This window comes from Podarcis liolepis, assembly GCF_965112155.1.
Source record: "Podarcis liolepis genome assembly, chromosome: 10".
NCBI classification, from domain to species: domain Eukaryota; kingdom Metazoa; phylum Chordata; class Lepidosauria; order Squamata; family Lacertidae; genus Podarcis; species Podarcis liolepis.
The window spans coordinates 23,337,468-23,360,071 of record NC_139562.1 but is presented as its reverse complement, the minus strand read 5'-3'; the positions used below and the strand labels follow the sequence as shown (position 1 = coordinate 23,360,071).

At 42.7% G+C, this 22,604-nt stretch overlaps 1 protein-coding gene across 5 annotated transcripts in view; it reads left to right on the top strand.

The window, feature by feature from the left end:
• Positions 1-22,604, top strand: part of KIAA1549 — a 105,605-nt gene that overhangs the window by 65,903 nt on the left and 17,098 nt on the right. For 2 of the 5 annotated variants that reach the window (XM_083461829.1, XM_083461825.1), the window contains exons 9-15: positions 3,055-3,232; positions 6,603-6,784; positions 15,384-15,428; positions 17,385-17,587; positions 18,633-18,757; positions 19,421-19,435; positions 21,360-21,565. In XM_083461829.1, the coding sequence (XP_083317955.1) occupies positions 3,055-3,232; positions 6,603-6,784; positions 15,384-15,428; positions 17,385-17,587; positions 18,633-18,757; positions 19,421-19,435; positions 21,360-21,565 (954 nt within the window). The remainder of the gene's footprint in view (positions 1-3,054; positions 3,233-6,602; positions 6,785-15,383; positions 15,429-17,384; positions 17,588-18,632; positions 18,758-19,420; positions 19,436-21,359; positions 21,566-22,604) is intronic. The other 3 variants (XM_083461826.1, XM_083461827.1, XM_083461828.1) reach the window with 3 other exon arrangements.

The window sequence follows — 22,604 nt, the reverse complement described above, 5'->3', positions numbered from 1 at the left end:
GCAGCAGAGATAGGCAATTAAAATTCCTATCTGCGAATGCATGTCCATTAGGATGACCAGTAGTGGACTCTTTAGACTGCAGCTTCGGGCCCCAAATCATTCTTCATATGCCTAACCCTTTTTTGTAAGAGGCTGGAATTCTTAAATTATTGCTTTTGAAAGGTGTTTCCACACTGATGAGACTGGTGAGTTTTAAATCTATTCTGACTTTTAACCATTATTAATTTCTTGGTGTCTTTATTGGCTTGCTGTTCACAGTTGTGTTTTGAGATTTGGTGATATGTTCCCTCAAGTGCTGAAGTTATATTAGAAATTTGTGTGAGTCACCCTGAGCATTTTATGGAAAGGTGGCAAGAAATAAATGGCTGCTGTTCTAATCCCAGTTTTGAAATTTATCAGTCTGCTGCTGTGTTATGTGCTATATATTAATTGAGTAATGTGTTCTGGTTTGGATGTGATACTAAACCATAGTTTAGTGTTACAGAACACAATGTAAGCGGACCATAAAACTGCTAGCTCATTTGCAAAGCTAAGCAGGATTTGGTATGGTTTTGAATTGGAGGGGAGACTGTATGTTGAGATTCCTGCATTACAGGGGTCCCTTCCAACTCTACAATTCTGCGTTTCTAAGCCTGTTCATGCCTTGTGCTTGAGTGCTCACCCACACTGCCTCCAGAACAACTGTGAGGAAGAAACTGGAAGCATCCGTTTCTAGGTTGAAACAAACCACAGTTTGTCATTGCACCTAAACCAGAGACTGCTTGTACTTTAAATTATAGTTTACTGAAACTAGGGTCAGAAAACACCATTTTATCTTGGCTTGTTTCAATAAAACATAGTTTAAACTTACCAGTTTGGCTCTGTTCAGATATAACAACAATTAGTTTAGCCTGCTTTGGTCATGTAGTGGGGTATAGATCGGAAAATTAATAAATTGGAGGGTGAATCTGTTCTATACCTTATGCTAGCAACCTGGAGGGAATGTACTAGTAGTAGTAAAATGACAAGAGGATCTTTTATATCTATATACCTGTCTGAAGCACTCAAATATATTTTTCATGGCAATATTCATAGACCTAAATGTGCAATGATGATAACCAGAAACGACAGAGCTGTCACAAACTATATATAATAGTACCCTAGCTATCTTCACTTAAATGTACAAATGTACTTTCCTTCATCCTCAATTACATTTTAGGGTTTGAGCTTCACTTGGTATGGAGAAGAGAGTTTGGCATGGTGGAGAGGAAATCAGATAATAAATAGCTACCCCAAATGTATTTCCGAAGAAGCATAATTTCTAGAATTTAGAAACCTATTGCTTTTTATTGTTAGAGCCTGTTACACAAAGTTTGTGGAGCTGATATTTACAGCAAAGCCCAGAAGCACTGCTATAACTAAAGGTTTGTCAGTGATCCCATTGTAAATTTGACATTTTGAGAAATGTTACCAGTGCCGTAAGTAACATTGCTAACTGAAAATAATTTCATAGACAACATGCATTCTTCTTGTGTTTAGATCTTGAAAGCAGAATTGCTAGCTTTGTTGAAAAGGCATATCAAAAATAATTTTCTACTGAAATTAACATAGAACTGACCTTGTGCTATGTACTGCCACACAGTTTCATACAGCTTTGAACCATTGATAACACTTTGCTCAGTTTCCTCCCTCCCTCCCACCCCCACCCCTCTAATTTATGAGATTACATCATGTGTCCAGTGAAATGGTCTCTGGCCCATGCAAGTTTATGGCACAATAAATTTGTCATTCTATAAGGTGCCTTTGGAATCTTCAGTGCTTTTGCAGTAATTGTTATATCTCATTCATAACCAGTCCACTAAAACTTATACCATAATGCATTTGTTAATATTATATCCAGTTGTGATTTTTACTTAATGGGAAGGGTTTTCCCAGCACAAAAGTACAAATAGTGGCACCCAAATTTTGCTGCTTATCCCCTGTCCCCCACTGCAACCCTGTGCTATAATTCATTCTGTTTCAGAGGGCACCTCATACTAAGAAACAGGGTTTTTTTGGGACGGATGGACAGGGGACTTAAATAAGTGGGGAGGGAGTCAGAGAGAAGTTGTGTCCCAACTTGTCCAAGTCGAAGCACATACCACAAAGGCACCGTTGGATACAGCCTCTAGACTTTGTTGTTTTCCCCATACAACAACATCTTTTGTCAGGTTTTTGATACAGAATTTTCCTCTTGTCTTGTCTGCTTCTGAACAAAACCCACCCATATAAATGCCCAGTATCTTAATGTCTTTTTTAGACTTAATTTTACAAAAGCAGAAGGAATGGAAAGTCTTATCTGCAATTTTATATGGGCATCTCTTAAGAAATATATTGAAAGTTGATGTCGTTGCACACATAGGCTGTGGATTAATCATGACCGTAATGCTGCATCAAAGTTGTGTCTTATAACGCAGCCAGGTATAGAGCTGTAAAATGAGTAAATCTTGATATATAATTTTAGCTATATATGCCATTTTATGATAAATACAGGGCATTTTCAAGGCCCGTTGGCATCAGAGGCGAATGTTGTGATCCAAAGAAACTGGTAAGCAGCTTCCAGAAAAGGCAAACAAAGATTGAAATGGCCAGAGGCAGACAATATGGTCTGGCTGGAAAGAGGAACTATAACACTCAAAGCAATTTACAGTTTAGAATTTGTCTTTGCAATTGGAAATACAGTGGTACCTCTAGTTGCAGACACGATCCGTTCCGGGGTGCCGTTTGGACCCCGAAAATTCCGCAACAAGAGCAGCGCTTCTGTGCAAGCACAGAGTGCGATAGAGCACTTCTGTGCATACGCAAAGCGCGCAGAACGCTTCTGCACACGCGGCAGGTTCTGCACACGCGACACGTTCACAAGCCGAAAAGATGCAACATGATTCTAACGCAACACGAGGTATGACTGTACCAAAATACAAAAGCAGTGAGTTGGGAAGGATAAGCAGATCAGATACCAACACTTTCTTACTCTTATATCAGTACTCTGTGTAGTAATGTCAGTCATGTGATGTGTGTGTTGATGTGCCATTTCAGATCGTGAACGTGTCTCGCATAGAGGAAGCCGACAGCCCAGTTATGCTGGTGTATTTTGTGGAGGACCAAGATGGAGAAAGGCTCGGTGCTGTGAAGACATCTGACCTGATTAACAGAGTTGATATTCAGAGGGCTGCCATCATTCTAGGATACCGCATTCAAGGCCCAGTGGCCCAGCGTGAGTCTTCCAAAGAAACACAGTAATAAGTGATCCATTCAGCATTTTTCAAAGAAGCTGGGGTCGACACATGCAACCATTTGTCACCCCTTGTCACCATGCCAGGGGTGGGGGGAGCCTGAGACTCTCCGTGGTCCGTTCTTGCCCCACCAAACTAAGTGCAATATCTGAACGGTTGTCTTCATTCGCCTGTTACGCTACTTAATTTGGGTTTGCTTATGGAGACTGGAAAGGATGCAGGTGGTGCTGTGGTCTAAACCACTGAGCCTCTTGGGCTTGCTGATCAGAAGGTCGCGGTTCGAATCGCCGTGATGGGGTGAGCTCCCATTGCTCCATCCTAACTCCTATCAACCTAACAGTTCAAAAGCACACCAAAATGTGCAAGTAGATAAATAGGTACCGCTCCGGCGTTTCTGTGCTCTTCTCTGGTTTTGGTGTCCCGTTGCTGGCCACATGACCCGGAAAAACTGTCTGCAGACAAACACCGGTTCCCTCGGTCTGTAAAGCGAGATGAGCACTGCAACCCCAGAGTCATCCAAGACTGGACTTAACTGTCAGGGGTCCTTTACCTTTACCTTTTATGGAGACTGGAATTAAGGTAACATAAAGCAGAGTATCTCATTGGTTGTATGTAAAATCTGCCATCACAACAAAAAAGAGGGAGCTGCTTTAGGGGGACGCAGGAATAAGATATGAATGGCCCTTGAAGAAATTATAACAGACGTGACTTCAGGCAAAATTAGTTGGGGAAACATATATTACAACTTCCCTTGATTTTCAAACATTATTCATAGGGCTGAAGCTTTTCTACATATCAGTCAATCTAGCTTACGTATATCAGCTGTGCGTCATGATTAATTAGTGATTCCAGTTAATATCAGAAAGAGGAGAGGAGAGCGTATACAACAGTGTGAAGCTGAGCTGTCCTCACATTAAAAATAGCTTTAAACAGCAGGGATATGTAAACTACATTGGAGGATTCAGTACCCCTAAGGCTCACAAGGCTTAATTATGTGTGGGTTTGGTTATGTAACATCTTCACAGAAAACGCATTTCCCTTTTTTGGTTTGCTTATTTATTTTTTTCCTTATGCGTCCTGCTTTTCTTTCAAGAAAGTTCCATTGGGAACTGTGCTTTTTCCTGCAGGGCAAGCAGCATTGGGAAAAGGTTTATTTTTTATTTTATTTACTGATTACAGTTGTTTTCTGCCCTTCCTCCAGGGACCTCCACGGTGGAATATGTGGTTTTCCCTCTCTCATTTTATCACAGCAACCCTGTAGATTAAGCTAAGAAATAGTGAGCTTCATAGCTGAAGTTGAAGCCCTGTGAGGGAAGCTCCACATAAAAGCACATTGCAGCAACCCATTCTTCAAGTAACCCAACGCACAAAGTACTGTGGCAAGGCTTTCCCGGTCCAATAATGGCCATAGCTTTCAAAGCAGCCACAGTTGGTAAAAAACACTTCTAGCCATTGAGTTGCGGGCCTTATTCCTAGATATAGGAACCACTTACCCACAGCCTCAGAATTCAGCCTCAGATTATTGGCTCCCATCACTCCTTCCAGAGGAGTTGAGATATTAGAGAGGCAGTATTATATTTGTTTCTCTGACAAGTAATGCCTGCACAAATTATAAGGATTTGTGGATATTTACAAGTGGCTTTATTTCCCTTCACAGGCAGTAGAATGTTTTTTTGTCTGAATGAAAATAGATTATAGTTTAAATATGTATAAATACAACAATATTATTATATAAAACTGTGAAGGATTTGTCTTGCTCCGCATCCTACATTTGTAAGAGTAGCTATAGGGAAGACGACTAAGCCTTTAAGCTTGTTATTAAGCTGTTTATTAATATATTTTGATACCTTATTCAGAGTTCTAGAAGAGGTAGCGGTTGCATTGACTTACAGAAGAAGCTTAATTTAATTTTATTGTATTCTTGTAATCATATTATTTGCTATTCAAATAAATATCCCTTTCAGTAAATTCTTAAAGATGATAAGAACTTAAATAATCAAGAAAGCATGTCAACATGCAGCCCAGAAGACAGTTTCTCTAGACTAGCTGCATTGAAATCCTCCAGTAGTGGCCATTGACGCCTGTGAAAATTCTCAACGCCCTAAAGGCGTGGACCTCTCCAGTCACATACACACACCACATTGAACAACATCTGTCCATTTGGCCATCCAATCACATTGCTAAAACTCTTCTCTCTCCTCTGCTGCTGGTGTTTCCCTTCCCTCCTTGTCCTTTTCAATGTAGCACTCAGCCATCTCTGACCCGTTAATAGCTGTGTGCCTGTTGTTTTCTCTTGCCCCATTACTGTGAGTAGAGAAGCGACATTTGTCAGATGTCTTGCAATAGTTCAGAGGTTCAGGATTCAAGGCTAGGAATGGCAGTCCTAGAAACCTATCACTGTAGCCTTTTCTCAAGTAATCTGCACACATTGGCTGGTATCACACTGGATAGCTTCAATCTCTGTGCATCAGCCCTCCCTGTTCTTGATCTCCATGTGATTTGCTCAAGGTGAACGTGAGCTCCATACATGTAAATGCATAAGATCTGTAATCAAGATCATACCTGATTTTCAATTCAATTGCTTCTAGGACTACTGAGTGAGTGATACAGAGTGTACATCTGTCCCAGACCCAGAGCCAGTAGGTGGGGAGCAGACTCTAAGCTTTCTTTCATTTTTTTAAATGTCTAGCTCCTTTAAAATGAAAGTTACGAAGCAAAATGTGCAAGCACACATTTGTGAGATATAAGCTTGCCTTTCAGTGATTTTAGCCATTAAGTAAAGTGAGTGCTATGGTTGATGACTGCTAGAGAGAAATTTAGACACGAATGGGAAGACAGAAAAATAGCTTAAAAATAAGCCAGAAAGCCCCCTCTGCATTATCAAGAGAAGGAACTTCCTGGGTCACTTTGAAGCTGTCTTGGTGCATGTGTTTCTCTCTCTCAATTCAAGACAGTGGAAGAGGTCTGCTTGGTTCATTCTGAAGCTTTTTTCTTTTTTCATTTTACATGGCAGAAATGTGATTTGTTTCCCAGATACAGTAAGTGAGAAAGCCAGTATTTTAACGTAGCTGTCACATGGCAATAGCATGCCTACCCAAAAGCAAAGCACAGCGGCAAAGACATGCTCTGTCTCACTCAAGTATAATTGCATGCAAGAAAAGTCCTTTTCCTGAGTATGTAAAGTCTTTTCTCTCCCCACCAAACATTTAGTGACCACATGGAGATTGTGTGAGAAGAACATCCATGTGTCCATTACTTTTTTTAGAAAAATCAACATACATTAGAAGTTATGAGATCTTATGATCACACGCCACTAGGATATTCTAACGCTTTCCCCCGTTTCTTCTGCAGCTGTGGACAGAGTCAAAGAGTCACCTCCGGAGTCTCAGAACAACCTCTGGATTATTGTTGGCGTTGCAGTCCCAGTAGCTGTGGTGCTGCTGATCATCATCATTTTATACTGGAAGCTCTGCCGCTCTGACAAGCTGGAATTTCAGCCGGACACCATGAGCAACATTCAGCAAAGACAGAAGGTAATGGCGCCAGACATGGGTGAGAACATCCTGGGGAAACTAGAGTTATCAAGGCTGTTGGGCAACAGATTGGAGGGGAAACTCCTCTCATGTATTACCTTAGGACAAACTCTTCTTTGGGTAATTGAAGGATGCTCCCCATGACCAGGCAGCCCCGTCAACATCATTTTGAAACTATATGTCACTAAAATATTGAAATATATTTCCCCATATGATACTTTTGAGAAAGAGAGAGTGAGAGAACAACTGTTGTTCGACATGGTTGTCATGGTTGATAAATAAGATAAGTAGCGGCTTTATAGACTATATATCTCTTGTCGGCCTCCATGTCTGAGAGGAAAAACTGGATTAGGGTGATACCTTTTTATTGAGCATGTGTTTGTTAGTGTGTGAGTTACTGAGACCAGAAGCCACTTCTGAGGAAATATTTCTGACACAGCTGTTTAGATTGTTGGGGGAATTGGAAAAAATATGTGTACAAAACAGATATACACCTGGTTTACAGGTTATGTTTTAATGTCTCCATGTATGTTTATTCTAATTTCCAACGATTTAAGAACAGGTGGAAACTATCGACAAGGTGGTCAGCATACGTGGCAGGGGGTGGGTCCTGGCATTTTACACTATCCTTACTGCATGTGTTCATGTCCCCCATTTTTTCAAATTATTTCTATCCATTGTGATAGAACTCTCTTGGTCTCCAAAGTAGGTAAAAATGGGTTTTGGCTTCGCACCCTAAATGCATTCTGACTAACAGATAAGAACTGCAGGATATTTTGTTACACAGATGTTTTAGTCGGAGGTTGGTGAGACTGTGAGCTACACCTCCTCCAGCAAAAAAACAACAAGACAGGAATGAAACTAAAAAGTCTCACCCGACAACCTATTGGTGAAATTATTATTTCTTTTGTCATGGCTGATAGAAAGCTTAAAAGGAAGAAAAAGAATACAGACATAACAAACTCAGTACAGTGGTACCTCTGGTTAAGTACTTAATTCGTTCCGGAGGTCCGTTCTTAACCTGAAACTGTTCTTAACCTGAAGCACCACTTTAGCTAATGGGGCCTCCTGCTGCCTCCGCCGCACGATTTCTGTTCTCATCCTGAAGCAAAGTTCTTAACCTGAAGCACTATTTCTGGGTTAGCAGAGTCTGTAACCTGAAGCATATGTAACCTGAAGCATATGTAACCTGAGGTACCACTGTACTACTAATGTGTATTAAGAAGGCTGCCAGAAGCAGGAAAATTTGTCATAATTTCTGAATGGGGTTGTGAGTTTCTGCTCCTAGTCTTTCTCCTAGTACTGATTGATTGATTGATTGATTGATTGATTGATTGATTGATTGCATTTATAACCTGCCTTTCTTGCCAAGGCACTCAAGATGGCATACATGGTTCTCCCCCTCCTTATTTAATCCCTATAACAACCGTGTGAGGAAGGTTAGGCTGAGAGCCAGTGAGTGGCCCAAGATCACCCAGTGAGCTTCATGGCCAAGTGAGGATTCGAACCATGGTCGCCCAGGTCTAACCACCACACCACAACTTGCAACTCTGTGGTTGGAGACGTTAACTGCATACAGCAGTGGCAGGACTGCATGGTATAGCGGCATAGTCCCATACCTACCACACGAGCTCTGGGCCACAATTAGGTGAATGTGATTGCAACGTACAGCAGTGCGGCAGAAGCTACAGCTATTTAGGCTGTGTTAGGCAATCATCCTGGGCAGTTCCCCACCCTGGTTGCAGAGAATAGATCCATGCACTGATCACAGTACTCATGACTGTCAGGTCTTTGTGTGAGTGGCAGTCATAACATCACAGTCGTCTTGTGCCCAGAGACTGGTAGGCTGCAGGAGTCCTGCGCTATGTGCCGTACTCTCTGCTGACCTTAATTAATCATGTGAAAGATGAGAGAGGTAGAAAGTGTTTACTGTTGCGAAGTCACCAGAACAAATGAACGACAGCCCGCACTTCTCTCTTCGTTGTTGAGTCTGAATGGTGGAATCGAGGTCAGTCACAGTTATAACCTTAGACGAACTTCTGAACCGGTGACTTCTGTGTTCTCTGCTTTCCTTTGCCGGGGTTGATAATTCAAGGCAGAATTCCACCTGGAGAGGCAAGTGTACAGTTTGAGTTCTAAATCCCATCACGTATTGAAGCCACTTGCAGTGCTTTGGATAAGGGCTTTAAAAAATAAATAAAAAGAAGTAGCTCCTTTAAATGCAAACTACAGAATTCACCTAGGAATCTTTGAGTTGAATACATGTGTTACATGCATTAAGACCATAGTGCCAGTCCTGTAAACAAGTGGAAGGGGGACATCTGATCAATTTGAAGGTGTTTGTGATACCTGCAAATTATAGCATAAATGAAATCACACAAATAGACAAATTTCCGTCTTCATATATACCTGTCTGAAGCAGGGACTTGCACATCTTTTCCAGGAGATTTGTATGTTGGAATCATAGAACTGCATTGCAGGAACCTCAACTAAAGCATTCATGACAGATAGCCACCCAGTTTCTGCTTTAAACCTCCAAGGAAGGGAGTCCACAATCTCCCGAGGGAGACCATTCCACTGCTGAACAGCTCTTACTGTCAGAAAGTGCTTCCTGATTTCAGAATCTCCTTTCTTGTAACATTGGTTTGAGTTCTACCCTCCTAAGCAGGAGAAAACAAGCTGGCTCCATCTTCCTTATGAGATATTTGAAGATGGCTATCATATCTCCTCTCAGTCTCCTCTTTTCCAGGCTAAACATGCCCAGCTCCTTCAACCATTCCTCATAAGGCTTAGATTTAGGAAGGAGAGCCCACTCTTCCTGTATTATCATCAGTGTCCAAAGCCACTTCCAGTCAGATCCCCAAAGTACTCTGTCAACTCAGGCTTCAAGAAAATTGGTTCCTCCTGGAACAATATACTATTTTAGGCTTAGGTTCACCAACTGCTAACGGCTTTTCATGCTTCAGAGATCTTTCGCATTTACAAATGGACCAGAAACACTTGAATCAGCTTTGTTCATTTTTCACTCTTTTATTCTTTCTTGCTGTGGAATGCATATACTTTTTTCTCCTTTCCTTCAGTGCATCTGTAAAATTCTTCATTTGGATATTAGCATAAACTTGTGGCTTTTTCTATAAATGTAGACTCTGTGATCTGTAGAACGTGAGTATTAAACATGAAGTGCCTTGAAGAGCCACAATATTCTCTCATAAATTAAAAAGGGCCATAAAGGTCTAACTATTGTCCACCTATCCCTTAACATTCATATTGAGTAAAATACGATAATTCATGTCATAGACTTTCTCTTATATAGTGCAAAAGGAGCCTATGTCTTCAACAGCTACCTTCATGTAGCCTATAAAGAATCTATTTGTAGTTAGGTGGAACAGTATAATACAACTAGCTGTGAGTTTCTGACATGGGTGCTTTGAAAGGTGGGTAAATCTCAGCCCTTACTGCTCCAGTAGATTCTGAGACACAGCAGCCTTTTTAGCTCAAAGAGCTACGTAAAATATTAAAGATCCACTCTGTAAGTCACCATGCATTTTAAGAAATTCACCTTGATGTGATCTGTTTTGTCATGTTGGATAAGGATTTCATTTCCTTGAGAAATAAAATTAAATCAGCGGTGACATTTATAAATCACTTCAGTTTTTGCCTCTCCTATTTTCAGCCTGGAAATATGTCATTTCCTTAACTAGATGAATATTCTTAAATGGCAACGGTGCGTGTGTATGTGCACGCACGCACACACACACACAAAAGTTTTCAGATGAAATGATTTTTTCTTAGTTGATGAAGCTTCATCCCAAATCAGTCACATATGAGAATTGCCAAATACGTTCTGCTGATATGCAGACATGACTCTGTATCAGGGCTGAGCAACCCAGCCCCTGGCTCCCATCCAACACAGAGAGACAGAGTCTTTTACTTGTAATTAAGAATGAGATCTTTAGTCAGGCAAGCAATGGCCCAGGCTTGGCAGGAGGCACAGTGTTCAGGAGTGACGATTTAGGAGATCAAGAGCAAGTCAAAAAATTCAGAAATGGACAGAAGCAAGGGAGATGTCTCAACAAGTTTCCCTGTCTCTCCTACCAAGGTTTTAAAGATTAGGTGTAGTGTGGTCACTCACAGTACTTGCCTTGCAGGAAAAATGAGATTGCAAGGGTGTGATCCGTTGCGGCAGGTGGGTCTGTGAAGGTGGCATCTGGTTCTAGGCTGTTCTGGCTCTAGTTCAGTTCCTGTTCACTCACCCCTGATGGCTGATCAGACCCTCCCCAGCTTCCACTGAGGCTCTATGCTGTGGAAGAAGGTTGGCATCCCTGCTCCCACTTCCAAAGTGGTTGAAGTTGGGGTGGAAAGTGGAGATCCCCTCCTTCCAACCTAGCTTCTCACAATTCAGTCAGTCCTTTCCCCTCTGTTTCTTCTTCCTCAACGAAGGTTGACGCTGGTGGTGCTACGGCCCTCACGGCACCCACCGCCCCAGGCCTCTCCTTCAGGGTACTTGTTGGAATCCTTCCTTTCCTTCCTAAGCCATTTTCCAACTTTCATGATTGAATGAATGCATTTGAACTGTAGGGTTTACGTACAAGCGAAAATGCATAGGATTGTGGCACAAGTGAGATTTTTGTATCTTGACCAAAGACTCACATTGTGCTTTGTGGCAAAATATATTCCTTAGCAGATGCAGCTAGGAATGCAAAGACGTAGATATTTTGTTATTTATTCGTCCTTTATCATTCTCTCTGTTGCCTTGACGAATAGCAGCATGCATCTATTATCACACTTTGAAGATCAGGCTGGGATATAAAGTCTGCGGCTGAGTTTTCTGCTGACCCTAAACTGAAGTCATTTCCGCACAAGTGCTTTGCTTATTGGCTTTTAATTTCCTACAGATTTTTTAAAAGACAACTGGATTTAAAGCATTTCTTCAAGCTCCGTTTTGTGGGTGGGTGTGTTTCCTATTTCCCACCACCACCAGTTTTCCAGAACTGTGTACACTAGCATTTTTGCCAGGTCATAATTCACCAAGACGTTTTTACAGGGTCTCCAGAGCTGCTCACAGATTAGCTGCCAAAGCTGAAATATTATTATTCCTGGGATCAGATATGGGTCCTTACTCATTAAGCAGTGTGCTTTAGCAGCTTCCATATCAGTTTGTACATATCCTAAGTAGAACAAAAGGGCCTTTTGCACGTGGGAGTGCGTATATAAATAATACTTGCATAGATAGCACATGTTCATTTACCTATATCTACAGGAAAATAAGTTAATTATCTTACACAGTTATTGCCTACGTATTGTATCAATACTTCAGTACCTCTCTGATTAATATATATATATTAATCCTGCTTTTCCCTTCCACAAAGGTGTTATTACTCAGAGCAGTAAACAAAAATAAGAATTTCTTTATTTATTATTATTATTATTTGATTTATAAACCGCCCTTCATCAAAAGATCTCGGGGTGTCTTGCAAGATAAAAACACAAATAAATAGTTAAAACAAAAAGAACAAAACAATAGCACAAACACATTTAAAAGACTGTAGAATATTAATAAGCCAAAGGCCTGGTTGAAGGAACAAAAAGAACGGCAGTAATCGTAACTGCTAAAACAGAGGTTATTGCCTGGGCTACACTGGTCAAGCTGTTCCAGGAATGGTCACAGCTGTTTTATCAGACCGTGAGGCCACCTGGAAGTCCAATGACCACCTTGAACGCAGGAGGACCTCCAGACTATGTACCTGCTCCATGGTAGACAATTGACCCAACTTATCAGATATAAGAACCACAAACCCACAGAGCCTCTTCCCTTGCCAGTATTCAAGCTCAGTTTATTTTCCCTCTCCCCTCTTCCAGCCCACCATGGCACCCAGGCACCAGTCCAGTGTTTGCACAGCCGCTCCTGCGAGAAGCAAAACCAATTAATAGGGAAGAGAAGATGAAGCGCAGTAGCCTGATCCAGTCTGAAGGGAAATGAGTAGTAGGCTGTCTGCAGCTTTCAAAGCAGCAGATGAGTTTGAAAACAGTGATGGCGTTCAGAAGTTCTCAGGGTGCTGTGGTCAGAACCATATGTACCAATGGCACCCCCAGTTCTCCAGTTAAAGTGCAACTTAAAATGCAGCCTCATTTTAAAAGTAGCCAATAAATCAAGACCATAAGGGGAGGGAAACATAAGGGTCAGACCGAGTCCAAACCAAAGGCCAGGCAGAACAGCTGTGTCTTGCAGGCCCTGCAGAAAGTTGTCAAGTCCTGCAGGGCCCTAGTCTCTTGTGACAGAGCGTTCCACCAAGTCGGGGCCAGTACAGAAAAGGCCCTGGCCCTAGTTGAGACCAATCTAACCACCTTCCAACCTGGGACCTCCAAAATGTTATTTGTGGACCTTAAGGTCCTCCGCGGGGCATACCAGGAGAGGTGGTCCTGTATGTACGTGGGTCCTAGGCTGCATAGGGCTTTAAAGGTCAAAACCAGAACCTTAAGCCTGTGTGCTATTTGCACACAGACTCACAGAATGGCAGAGTTGGAAGGGGACCACGAGGGTCATGTAGTCCAACTCCCTGCAATGCAGGAATCTTTTGCCCGACGTGGGGCTCGAACCCACGATCCTTAGATTAAGAGTCTCATACGCTGCCAACTGAGCTTGTTCCCTGCTTGTTCACTTCCCATAGGCATCTGCATGGCCACTGACCCTGCAGGCCATTCTTATGGGAGGAAGAAACAGACTGGAATCTGTGGGTTCGAAACAGAAGAACTTCACAATGCAATGTTTTGCCACGGCCCTCACTTCTGTTGTTTATCACAAGTTTATCTTGCCCTCCAAAAATGGTTAGGGTAGTGTATACGGGTTCCTGCCTCTTGACCCTTACACCAAGCCTGTGAAATAGGATAGCATGATTCTCTCAAAGTCTCTTGGTGTTTAAGTGGCGATTCAAATCCAGGTCTCCCTGTCTTAGTTGAACACATTAACAATCACAAAGCACAGGTTTTTGGTTTTTTAATAAAAGCAATGAAGGGATTGGGTATAACAGATAAGTTGATTTTTGTCATCAAAATTGCAAGTTTCCCAGAATCAAGTCGGGAAATTATGGGTGTAAATTTGGAAAAGCACACTTTGAATGTGACATAAATTAGTGTGAAAGAAGAAGTGGAGGTAATGGCACATTTTCATAGCAAACTGTGACCCACTGACAAGCATGACAGATGTATCAGCACTTTTAAAAAATCAAACATAAAAGGGCAACCTCTCACAAGGAAAACAAACCTAGTGAATTATTGTTGTTGTTGTTGTTGTTGTTGTTGTTGTTGTTGTTATTATTATTTATTGTTTATACCCCACCCATCTGGCTGGTTTTTCCCAGCCACTCTGGGTGGCTTCCAACAAAATATTAAAATACAGTAATCCATCAAACATTAAAAGCTTCCCTAAACAGGGCTGCCTTCAGATGTCTTCTAAAAGTCTGGTAGTTATTGTTCTCTTTGACATCTGGTGGTGGTGGGGTGTTCCACAGGGCAGGTGCCACTACCGAGAAGGCCTTCTGCCTGGTTCCCTGTAGCTTTGCTTCTCGCAATGAGGGAACCTCCAGAAGGCCCTTGGTGCTGGACCTCAGTGGGGGTGGAGATGCTCCTTCAGACATACTGGACTGAGGCCGTTTACGGCTTTAAAGGTCAGCACCAACACTTTGAATTGTGGTTTGAAACATACTGGGAGCCAATGTAGGTCTTTCAAGACCGGTGTTATGTGGTCTTGGCAGCCGTTCCCAGTTACCAGTCTAGCTGCCGCATTCTGGATTAGTTGTAGTTTCCAGGTCACCTTCAAAGGTGAGCGCATTGCAGTAGTCCAAGCGAGAGATAACCAGAGCATGCACCACTCTGGCAAAACAGTCCATGGGCAGATAGGGTCTCAGCCTGCGTACCTGATGGATCTGGTAAACAGCTGCCCTGGACACAAAATTGACCTGTGCCTCTATGGACAGCTGCGAGTCCAAAATGACTCCCAGGCTACGCACCTGGTCCTTCAGGGGCACAGTTACCCTATTCAGGACCAGGGAGTGCTCCACACCTGCCCGCCTCCTGTCCCCCCAAAACAGTACTTCTGTCTTGCCAGGATTCAACCTCAATCTGTTAGCCGCCATCCATAAGGACTGATCATGCTTAGTGTTCTCAGGGTGTCGGCTGGAAAAGAAGAATGGGAAATTGGGATGGGGAAGAGTAAATAAACTTTTTTAGGTCCCTAAGACAGGAGTGAGAAATCTGTGGCTCTCAAGATGCAGCTCCCATATAACTCCAGTCATTCCTGGTCACTGGCTATACTGGCTGGGGCTGATGGGAGTTAGAAATCCAAACAACTTCTTGCAGGCCACAGGTTCTCCACCATTTCCCTAAGAGCTTGTAATATCCCACAGGAAAATATGCCTAGCTGGCTGGGATCCTGAAGAGGAGCACTTCTGTGAAGGGATAGAGAGTTTTGTTGCAGGGTCCCACTTGTGTCTGTACTATTGACCCGAAAGCCTGATTGCATTAGCTGTCTGCATAATATGCAAGGAGGTAGACAGAAAGCATATTTGTCTTTAATGCTTATTATCCCCATCTGCTGGTTCAGATTGACAGTGCAGCTTTCTCCAACCTGTTACGCAATACAGACAAGGTAGGGGGAACACCATACTGTTCAGTAGTAAGCAACTCGTTTTGTTTAATGTTGTGTGGCTGAAAAAAATAAAGATTCCATGCTATTTTTCACAAACATAACTAATAGAACACGTGAATGACATTTCTGTGTATTTGATTTATGTGTACATGTTTGCATTTCTGGAAATCTCAGGTTTGCATTAAGAATGACACACCTCCCCCCCTGGTAAATTGAATAAATGAGAATGAACTGTGTTTGCGCTCTTGCACTGTAAGGCACAGTTTGTTAATCATGAACATGCTTCCCACATTGTGTGCGGCTTCCCTCACCTGTCTGGGTGCTGCATGTGGCACAGCAACATCATAGTCTGGTTTGCTGTGACGGGTCAACCTGGATCGTGGTTTGTTTATGTGATGTTCCTGGGGTCTCCTACAATGTCCTGTCCTCAGGTGGTCACAAAGGTCAGTCCAGATACCTGATACCACCACATAAGTGACTTTATAGAGAGCTGTAGGGCTCTCTCTTTATATCCTTACTCAAATACATCTACATAAGACATCGTGGTGAAATAGGCTTACCTTAGCATCTTACCTTACCTTGACCAGAATGCAGTGTTATAATGTAAACATATATCTTACTAAGGAACGTAGTATATACAGAGTTTAAAACTTACTACATAAATTTGCATTGCCTCTCACTTTGTCTCTCACAACCACTCCTCACCCCAACTGCCATTTTTTAAAAAAACTGGTAGTTTCTACCTGCCACTCACTTTAACTCTGCCCTTCTTTCCAGTCTATAGGATGCGGGTGGCGCTGTGGTCTAAACCACTGAATCCTTTGGGCTTGCCGATCGGAAGGTCGGCGGTTTGAATCTGCACGACCGGGTGGGCTCCCGTTGCTCTGTCCCAGCTCCTGCCAACCTAGCATTTTGAAACCGCACCAGTGCAAGTAGATAAATAGGTACTGCTGTGGCGGGAAGACAAACAACGTTTCTGTGTGCTCTGGTTTCCGTCACTGTGTTCCATTGCGCCAGAAGCGGTTTAGTCATGCTGGCCACATGACCCGGAAAGCTGTCTGCGGACAAACGCCGGCTCCCTCAGCCTGAAAGTGAGATGAGCACCGCGCCCCATAGTCGCATAGTTTCTTTCCATTCTACTCCCGTGTGGTCAACCATTCTTGCACTAGCACTTGTGTCACAGTTTGTTCCAAACAAGCCATGAGTGGCAAGCCAGAAATAAGCCAACAATGAACCATGGCTTATATTGGATTTACCACTCGTGTTTCAAACAAACCACAATCCAGCTTCATACAAGGCAGCATGCTGTGCTGTAATGTCGCTTGTACCATGAACAGCATCCGTGGAGGCTGCGGGCTTGTTTGAGTTTAAGCTGCGGTTCAGAAGAAAGTGTAACTTAGTGTGATATGCAGACTAGTTCATTATGAGCAAATGGAAGGTGTGCCCAAAGCAGAAATGCCAAATTGCGGGAAGAGGCAATGGGGCCCAATGGCCTCTCAAGCCTCTGGGCATCTCTGTAGCACCTACTCATATCTTCCTCCTTTCCCCATAATTTGCCCTTTAGGGAACATGTTCTCCAGCTGTTTTTTGTGTGAGAGAGGTGCCTCTGGACATTGTAGACACACACTTTGTATTTCATTGTGGGGTTTGCCCCTTTTTTAGGGCTTTGCTTCCGGACATTGTTCAAAGAGGCGGTTCAGGACCTCTTTCACAAGATATTGATTTTGGACAGCAGAAGTGGTTTAACTTTGTGTAACAAAAATCCAGATCACACCCATATTTTCAGGGTGTCTCTCCCCACCCCCCCACCCCTGGTAGTTCATGTATTTCTGTTCTGTTTTCGTCGTATTATGTCGTCCTGCAGGACTTACCAGCCAGATTTTAGTTGGCATGTTTTACCATGTTGGCTCATTATTATTTTTTGTCTTCCCCTTTTAATTTTTTTAAACACTCTAGCTGCAAGCCCCCAGTGTGAAGGGCTTTGATTTTGCAAAGCAGCATTTAGGGCAGCACAACAAAGATGACATCCTGATCATACATGAGCCAACTCCTCTACCGGGACCAATTAAGGACACCACACCCTCCGAAAACGGTGACCTGCCGAGCCCCAAAGCAAAGATCTCTTCAAAGCCATCCAAGAATGTCCGACACAGAGGGAGGTCAGTTCAGTTGATGAGAAGCTGCTTGGCACAGATTAAAGTTAATTAGTTATGGGGGATTATTTTTGCTTCATAAGGGCTTTTATTTCTCAGTTTGAATAGCCTTTGCTCAGGAAGTTGCCTTTTACATTAATCCACCAGGATTTGTGTCTCGTTCTCTTTTTAGGTTCTTCTGCTGCGCTTCTTAATTGTAGTGATTTTTCACTTAGAAGTATGAGATGAGCCAGGACAGGCAGTGGGCATGTGCGCACTAAATGTGATTGCACAGCTAAACTGTCTGATCTTTCTAGCCTTTACAACCTGGTGGGTAAACGGACAGATGTCAATTCATAGCTAAAGTCCAAGGTGTTTTTTTTTTCCAGTCCCTGCCTTGTTCACCTCTTAAATGCTCATTTCAATTCCAAATTGGATTGCTCATGGAGACTATAAGACTAGCAAGCCACAAAAGCCCCCTTTGTGCCATTAAGAGAAAGTGCTTCTTGGCCCCACCCCAGCCCCACCCCTTTGTGCCGGCTCAGCTCTACCCCCAAATGCCTATGGGTATCTGCTAAGGGTCACATGCACTCAGCACATGGAAGTCTTGAGAGCAGCACTAGCCAGTGCATGTTTAGCATGTGGGAGGGGGCTACAGTGAGCCCAGTTCCTGGAAGTTGGCTGCCTCTGTATATGGAGGGTCTATTTTAGTTTATGGATGGATTGATACTATTTATAGGCTTGCATACAACCAAAGTATAGAAGTGGCTTATAAATAAGAACAAGTTCTTTTTAAATAAAAAAAATCACCACCACAGTAAAAATTCAACAACATAAATTAATAAAACTATAGAGTCAGAAAACAGAAAGCACTTTGAAAGCAGGCTGCATAGCATTAAATCAGTTAAAAACGCAATGCAGAGGAATAGAAAGCTTACAGAGGCTAAACAAGTCTTGTGTCTGAATGAGAAGCCACCTGAGAACCTTAGGTTCTGTCATGGAAGAAAGGTGAAATCTAAACATGCAAAATAATATACAGCCATTTTAATTTTTGTTTGTTTGATGCCTGCAGAGTTTCCCCATCAGATGCTGACTCCACAGCAAGTGAGCAGTCCAGTGGCCGAGAAACAGGAGAAGGGCCTGCAAGACCACAGATAGCTGCAAATGAAGTGAAGCCACACAGAGTTAACAAGTCTGGTATGTTGCCTTCTCATGCGCCACACTCTTCTTCCTGTCTCCATTCACACAGGTGTGCCAGGAATAGGGAATCTGCTGAGTCATTTGTCTGGGCGCAGCTTGAAATGCATCTATTATTATTATTATTATTATTATTATTATTATTATTATTTATTATTTATATATACCACACAGCTAGAAGGCAAATTGACATCACAGATCAGAGAAATACATTTAAATGATGCAGTTGAATAAAGCCACACTCAACAGACAGCTTACAGAGTTTTAAGCCAGGATGTCTGTACAATTGTGTGGTATTCTATCCCAGTCATTCAGATCTGATTCAGTCTTTAACAACAACAACAACAACAAAATGCAGCGCATTTCTCCAGAATGCAGGTGGTGATGGTGGTGATGATAGGTGGTTTAAAGTAATCACACCTCAAAAAAACCCCTGTGTATCTCACAGTGAAGCATCATGGAAGCATGCATTCATTCTGCATTGCTAGTGCTCACTCATAAAAAACCTGTGCCTTTGGTTTTTTAAACATTTGAATCAACTCCCTTTTGTTGAAATTTGGAAATTGATATACCTGTGTTCTTTATGGGAGCATCTGGCTCTCCTTCTGTCACTACTTGCTGAATTATAATGACACTGTTTTTATCTTTCTCTTGATGCTCCAGGAGTAAACCGAGTGGGTAAGTTTCCCCTAAAAATGTGCAGTAAGCCTAAGATGAGAGAGTCTTAATTGTAAATGTGTGTGGAGAGGGCTTGGCTTTCAGGGCCTAATAGCTAGGGCTGGTTTTTGGATGTTTCCTCATGTTCTAGCCAATGGGAACCATTAAAGGCATCCCATCTGCCAGTAAAGGATAAACTAATTATATGCACATAGGAAGTTGCTTCCGTTTTACCTATTCTTGGCTGAAAGCGGCTCTCTTGTTGGCGTCTGTCGCATCACTTGCTACCTGGCTATTCAACTGGAGATGACAGGAACTGAATCTCAGCCTTCTGCATGCAAAACACGGGCTCTGTTGTCGAACTGTTCCTCTCCCTTCTATATGATACATGTTAATGGGTGTAATAGTGCCCCACTGTTCATAAACAAGTCCTATTTGAGAAGGGAAAAATAGAATGGGGTAGCCAGAAATACCCACCTGGTATTTCCAAATGCTTCTTTCACCCTCTACAGAATTTCACCCTCTACAGAATTTCATTTTTACCTATTTCTAAAAAAGGCTTTGCTGTGCTCCTTAAAATGAAAACAACAACTCTGGGGCATTGTTATATGCACATATTTAGCCCATAAGCCACATCAAAGCGGGAAAGAACACAAGACTCATTCATGTAATACGTTTAGCATTGTATTGTCCATCTCAGTTTAGCCTTTTCCAGCCTTTTTCAATCTCATCATCTTCTCAATTTGCCAAAGATTAAATGGGCTGTTCATTGAGAACTATCATGTGGCTTCTATAAGAAAAACCTTTTAAACCCTGGAAAGTGAAGTGAAACTATTTTTGGCATAAGGAGCGATTCTGGCTGTAGTGGATAAACCTTCTAGGAATTAATTAACTTGTACTGTGTGCCGCGTTTGAACTGCCCTCTATTTGTCTTTCTCGGTGTATTTATTGTAGGCCCTTTTCCATCCACAAAATAGAAGAGCTTCTTGCTCTCAGCTCTCCTCTACCCCACACCACACTTAAACCTGTAGCTGCAAGGGTGATACAAACACAGAGAAACAGACAGACAGACAGATTGAGACAGAGAGACTGAGAGATGTTGAAAGCACTGCAGAACTACAGTGGTGCCCCGCAAGACGAATGCCTCGCAAGACGGAAAACCCGCTAGACGAAAGGGTTTTCCGTTTTGGAGGTGCTTTGCAAAACAAATTTCCTATGGGCTTGCTTCGCAAGATGACAATGCCTTGCGAGTTCCTGCGGGTTCCCCACCCCTTTTTCTAAGCCGCTAAGCCGCTTATCAGCTGATCCGATCAGCAGATAAGCCGCTAAAAGCGTTAATCCGCTAATCCGTCAATGGGCTTGCTTCGCAAGACAAAAAAACCGCTAGATGAAGAGAATCACAGAACGGATTCTTTTCGTCTTGCGAGGCACCACTGTAGCTTCAAAATATTCAAGTAACAGTGTGAGTCGCCCAGAGGAAAACAAAGCCATTTATTTTTTATTTTTAAGGGCCTTTCTAGACTGCTGTTGAGCCCTAAACAAGGGCCCCCAAATTGGTGTACAGTACAGGAAAACAAGAGAATCATTGAACATTTGAAAATATTACAAGCAACATCTAATCAAAGAATGAGCACAGAGAACAGAACAATTATCTAAAGGCCTTGCCTGTCTTCTTACAATCTCTCTCTCTCTGTCTTTCTGTCTGTCTGTCTGTCTGTCTCTCTCTCTTTCTGTGTGTGTGTGTGTGTGTGTGTGTGTGTGTGTGTGTGTCACAACCCTGTACACCCATGTTATTAGTACTGTGGTAATTTGTTTTTGTTCAAAAGGTGTAATTCAGATGGTGGGCCAATCTCTTGATGCCAATTTTTTTTTTTTGCAAAACCTTCCTTCCTTTGGGGCTTGAAACAATATTTACTACCTTTCATTCATACTTTTAAAAATCCAGGCCCTCCGCAGATCAGCAATGGAACAGAGCAACACTCTTCAGCCTCCATCTTTGAGCATGTGGACAGAATGTCACGCTCCTCTGAGGTCAGCCGAAGGGTTCCTAGCAAGATCCAGTTGATTGCCATGCAGCCAATCGCAGCACCTCCAATTCAGAACCAGCCACTTGCTGACCGAGTAGCAGAGACCAACAAGATTAACAAGGAGGTAATCAATCCATTCGGTAAACTGCCTTACAGCCTGTGAAAGCACCTTGCACTAAGAGCATAGATACACCATGGACATACAGAAAATATTGTTTTTACACCATACAAGTAAAGCACTCTTATGCATCTTCTAACAGTCATGGCTTCCCCCAAAGAACCAGGGAACAGTAGTTTCTTAAGGATAGTGAGACCTCCCACAGAGTTACAGTTCCCAGCAACCTTAATGTATTACAGTCCCCAGGCTTCTTTTGAGGAAGTCATGACTGTTAAAGCGGCACAAGAGCATTTTAAATGTATGGTGTAGGTGTGACATAAGAAAAGTCATTTAATAAAGATCCCTAGTTCCTCCCCTCCCCAACCAACTTAGAACCACAGTTCCCAAGATTCCCTGAGGAAAGGGAATGACTGAATAGGTTCACTGAACCACAGTTCCCAGAATTGTTTGCTGCAAGCCATGATCTACCTTTTGAGTGTCACCTGGAGTGTCTAGAGCTCAGCTGGGGAATCTCAGGGCTCACAGACCCTCCTCTTTCAAACCTGGGCACCTGTGTTTTAGTAATCCTACTCTTGAATGCGACCACAGCCTTACCTTGCTGAACTAAGCCATGCAAGTCTGTGGGTTCTTAGGGAAACAGGAGTGGAGTAAGCTTCTTCCATTCTAAGAGCAGTTTCTTCCATGCAACAATTCCTTAGCGTAAATCCCAGTTCTGCAGGGGATGTTTGAAAGGGAAGAGCAGGGAATGCAGATATTATTGTGTGTCCCCATGTTCAGCCAGGAGAGAGGGAACGTTTGCCAGTCCCTACTAACAGCAGACTGAGAGACAAATGTGAAGCGCAATAAACCCTCAGCAAGCCTTTGTCCAGACACTGATGAAAGGAGGAGATTAAAAATGGGGGAAGAGGGGAAATGGATGAACCTGGCCTCTCTGTATGCTTTGATTTTGCCTCCTTCCATTCAGCTTCCACTGGAGCAGATAATTCTGAATCTCTGCAGTGAAGATCATGTGACAAGTCAGTCAGTCTGTCCCAAAACAGACACA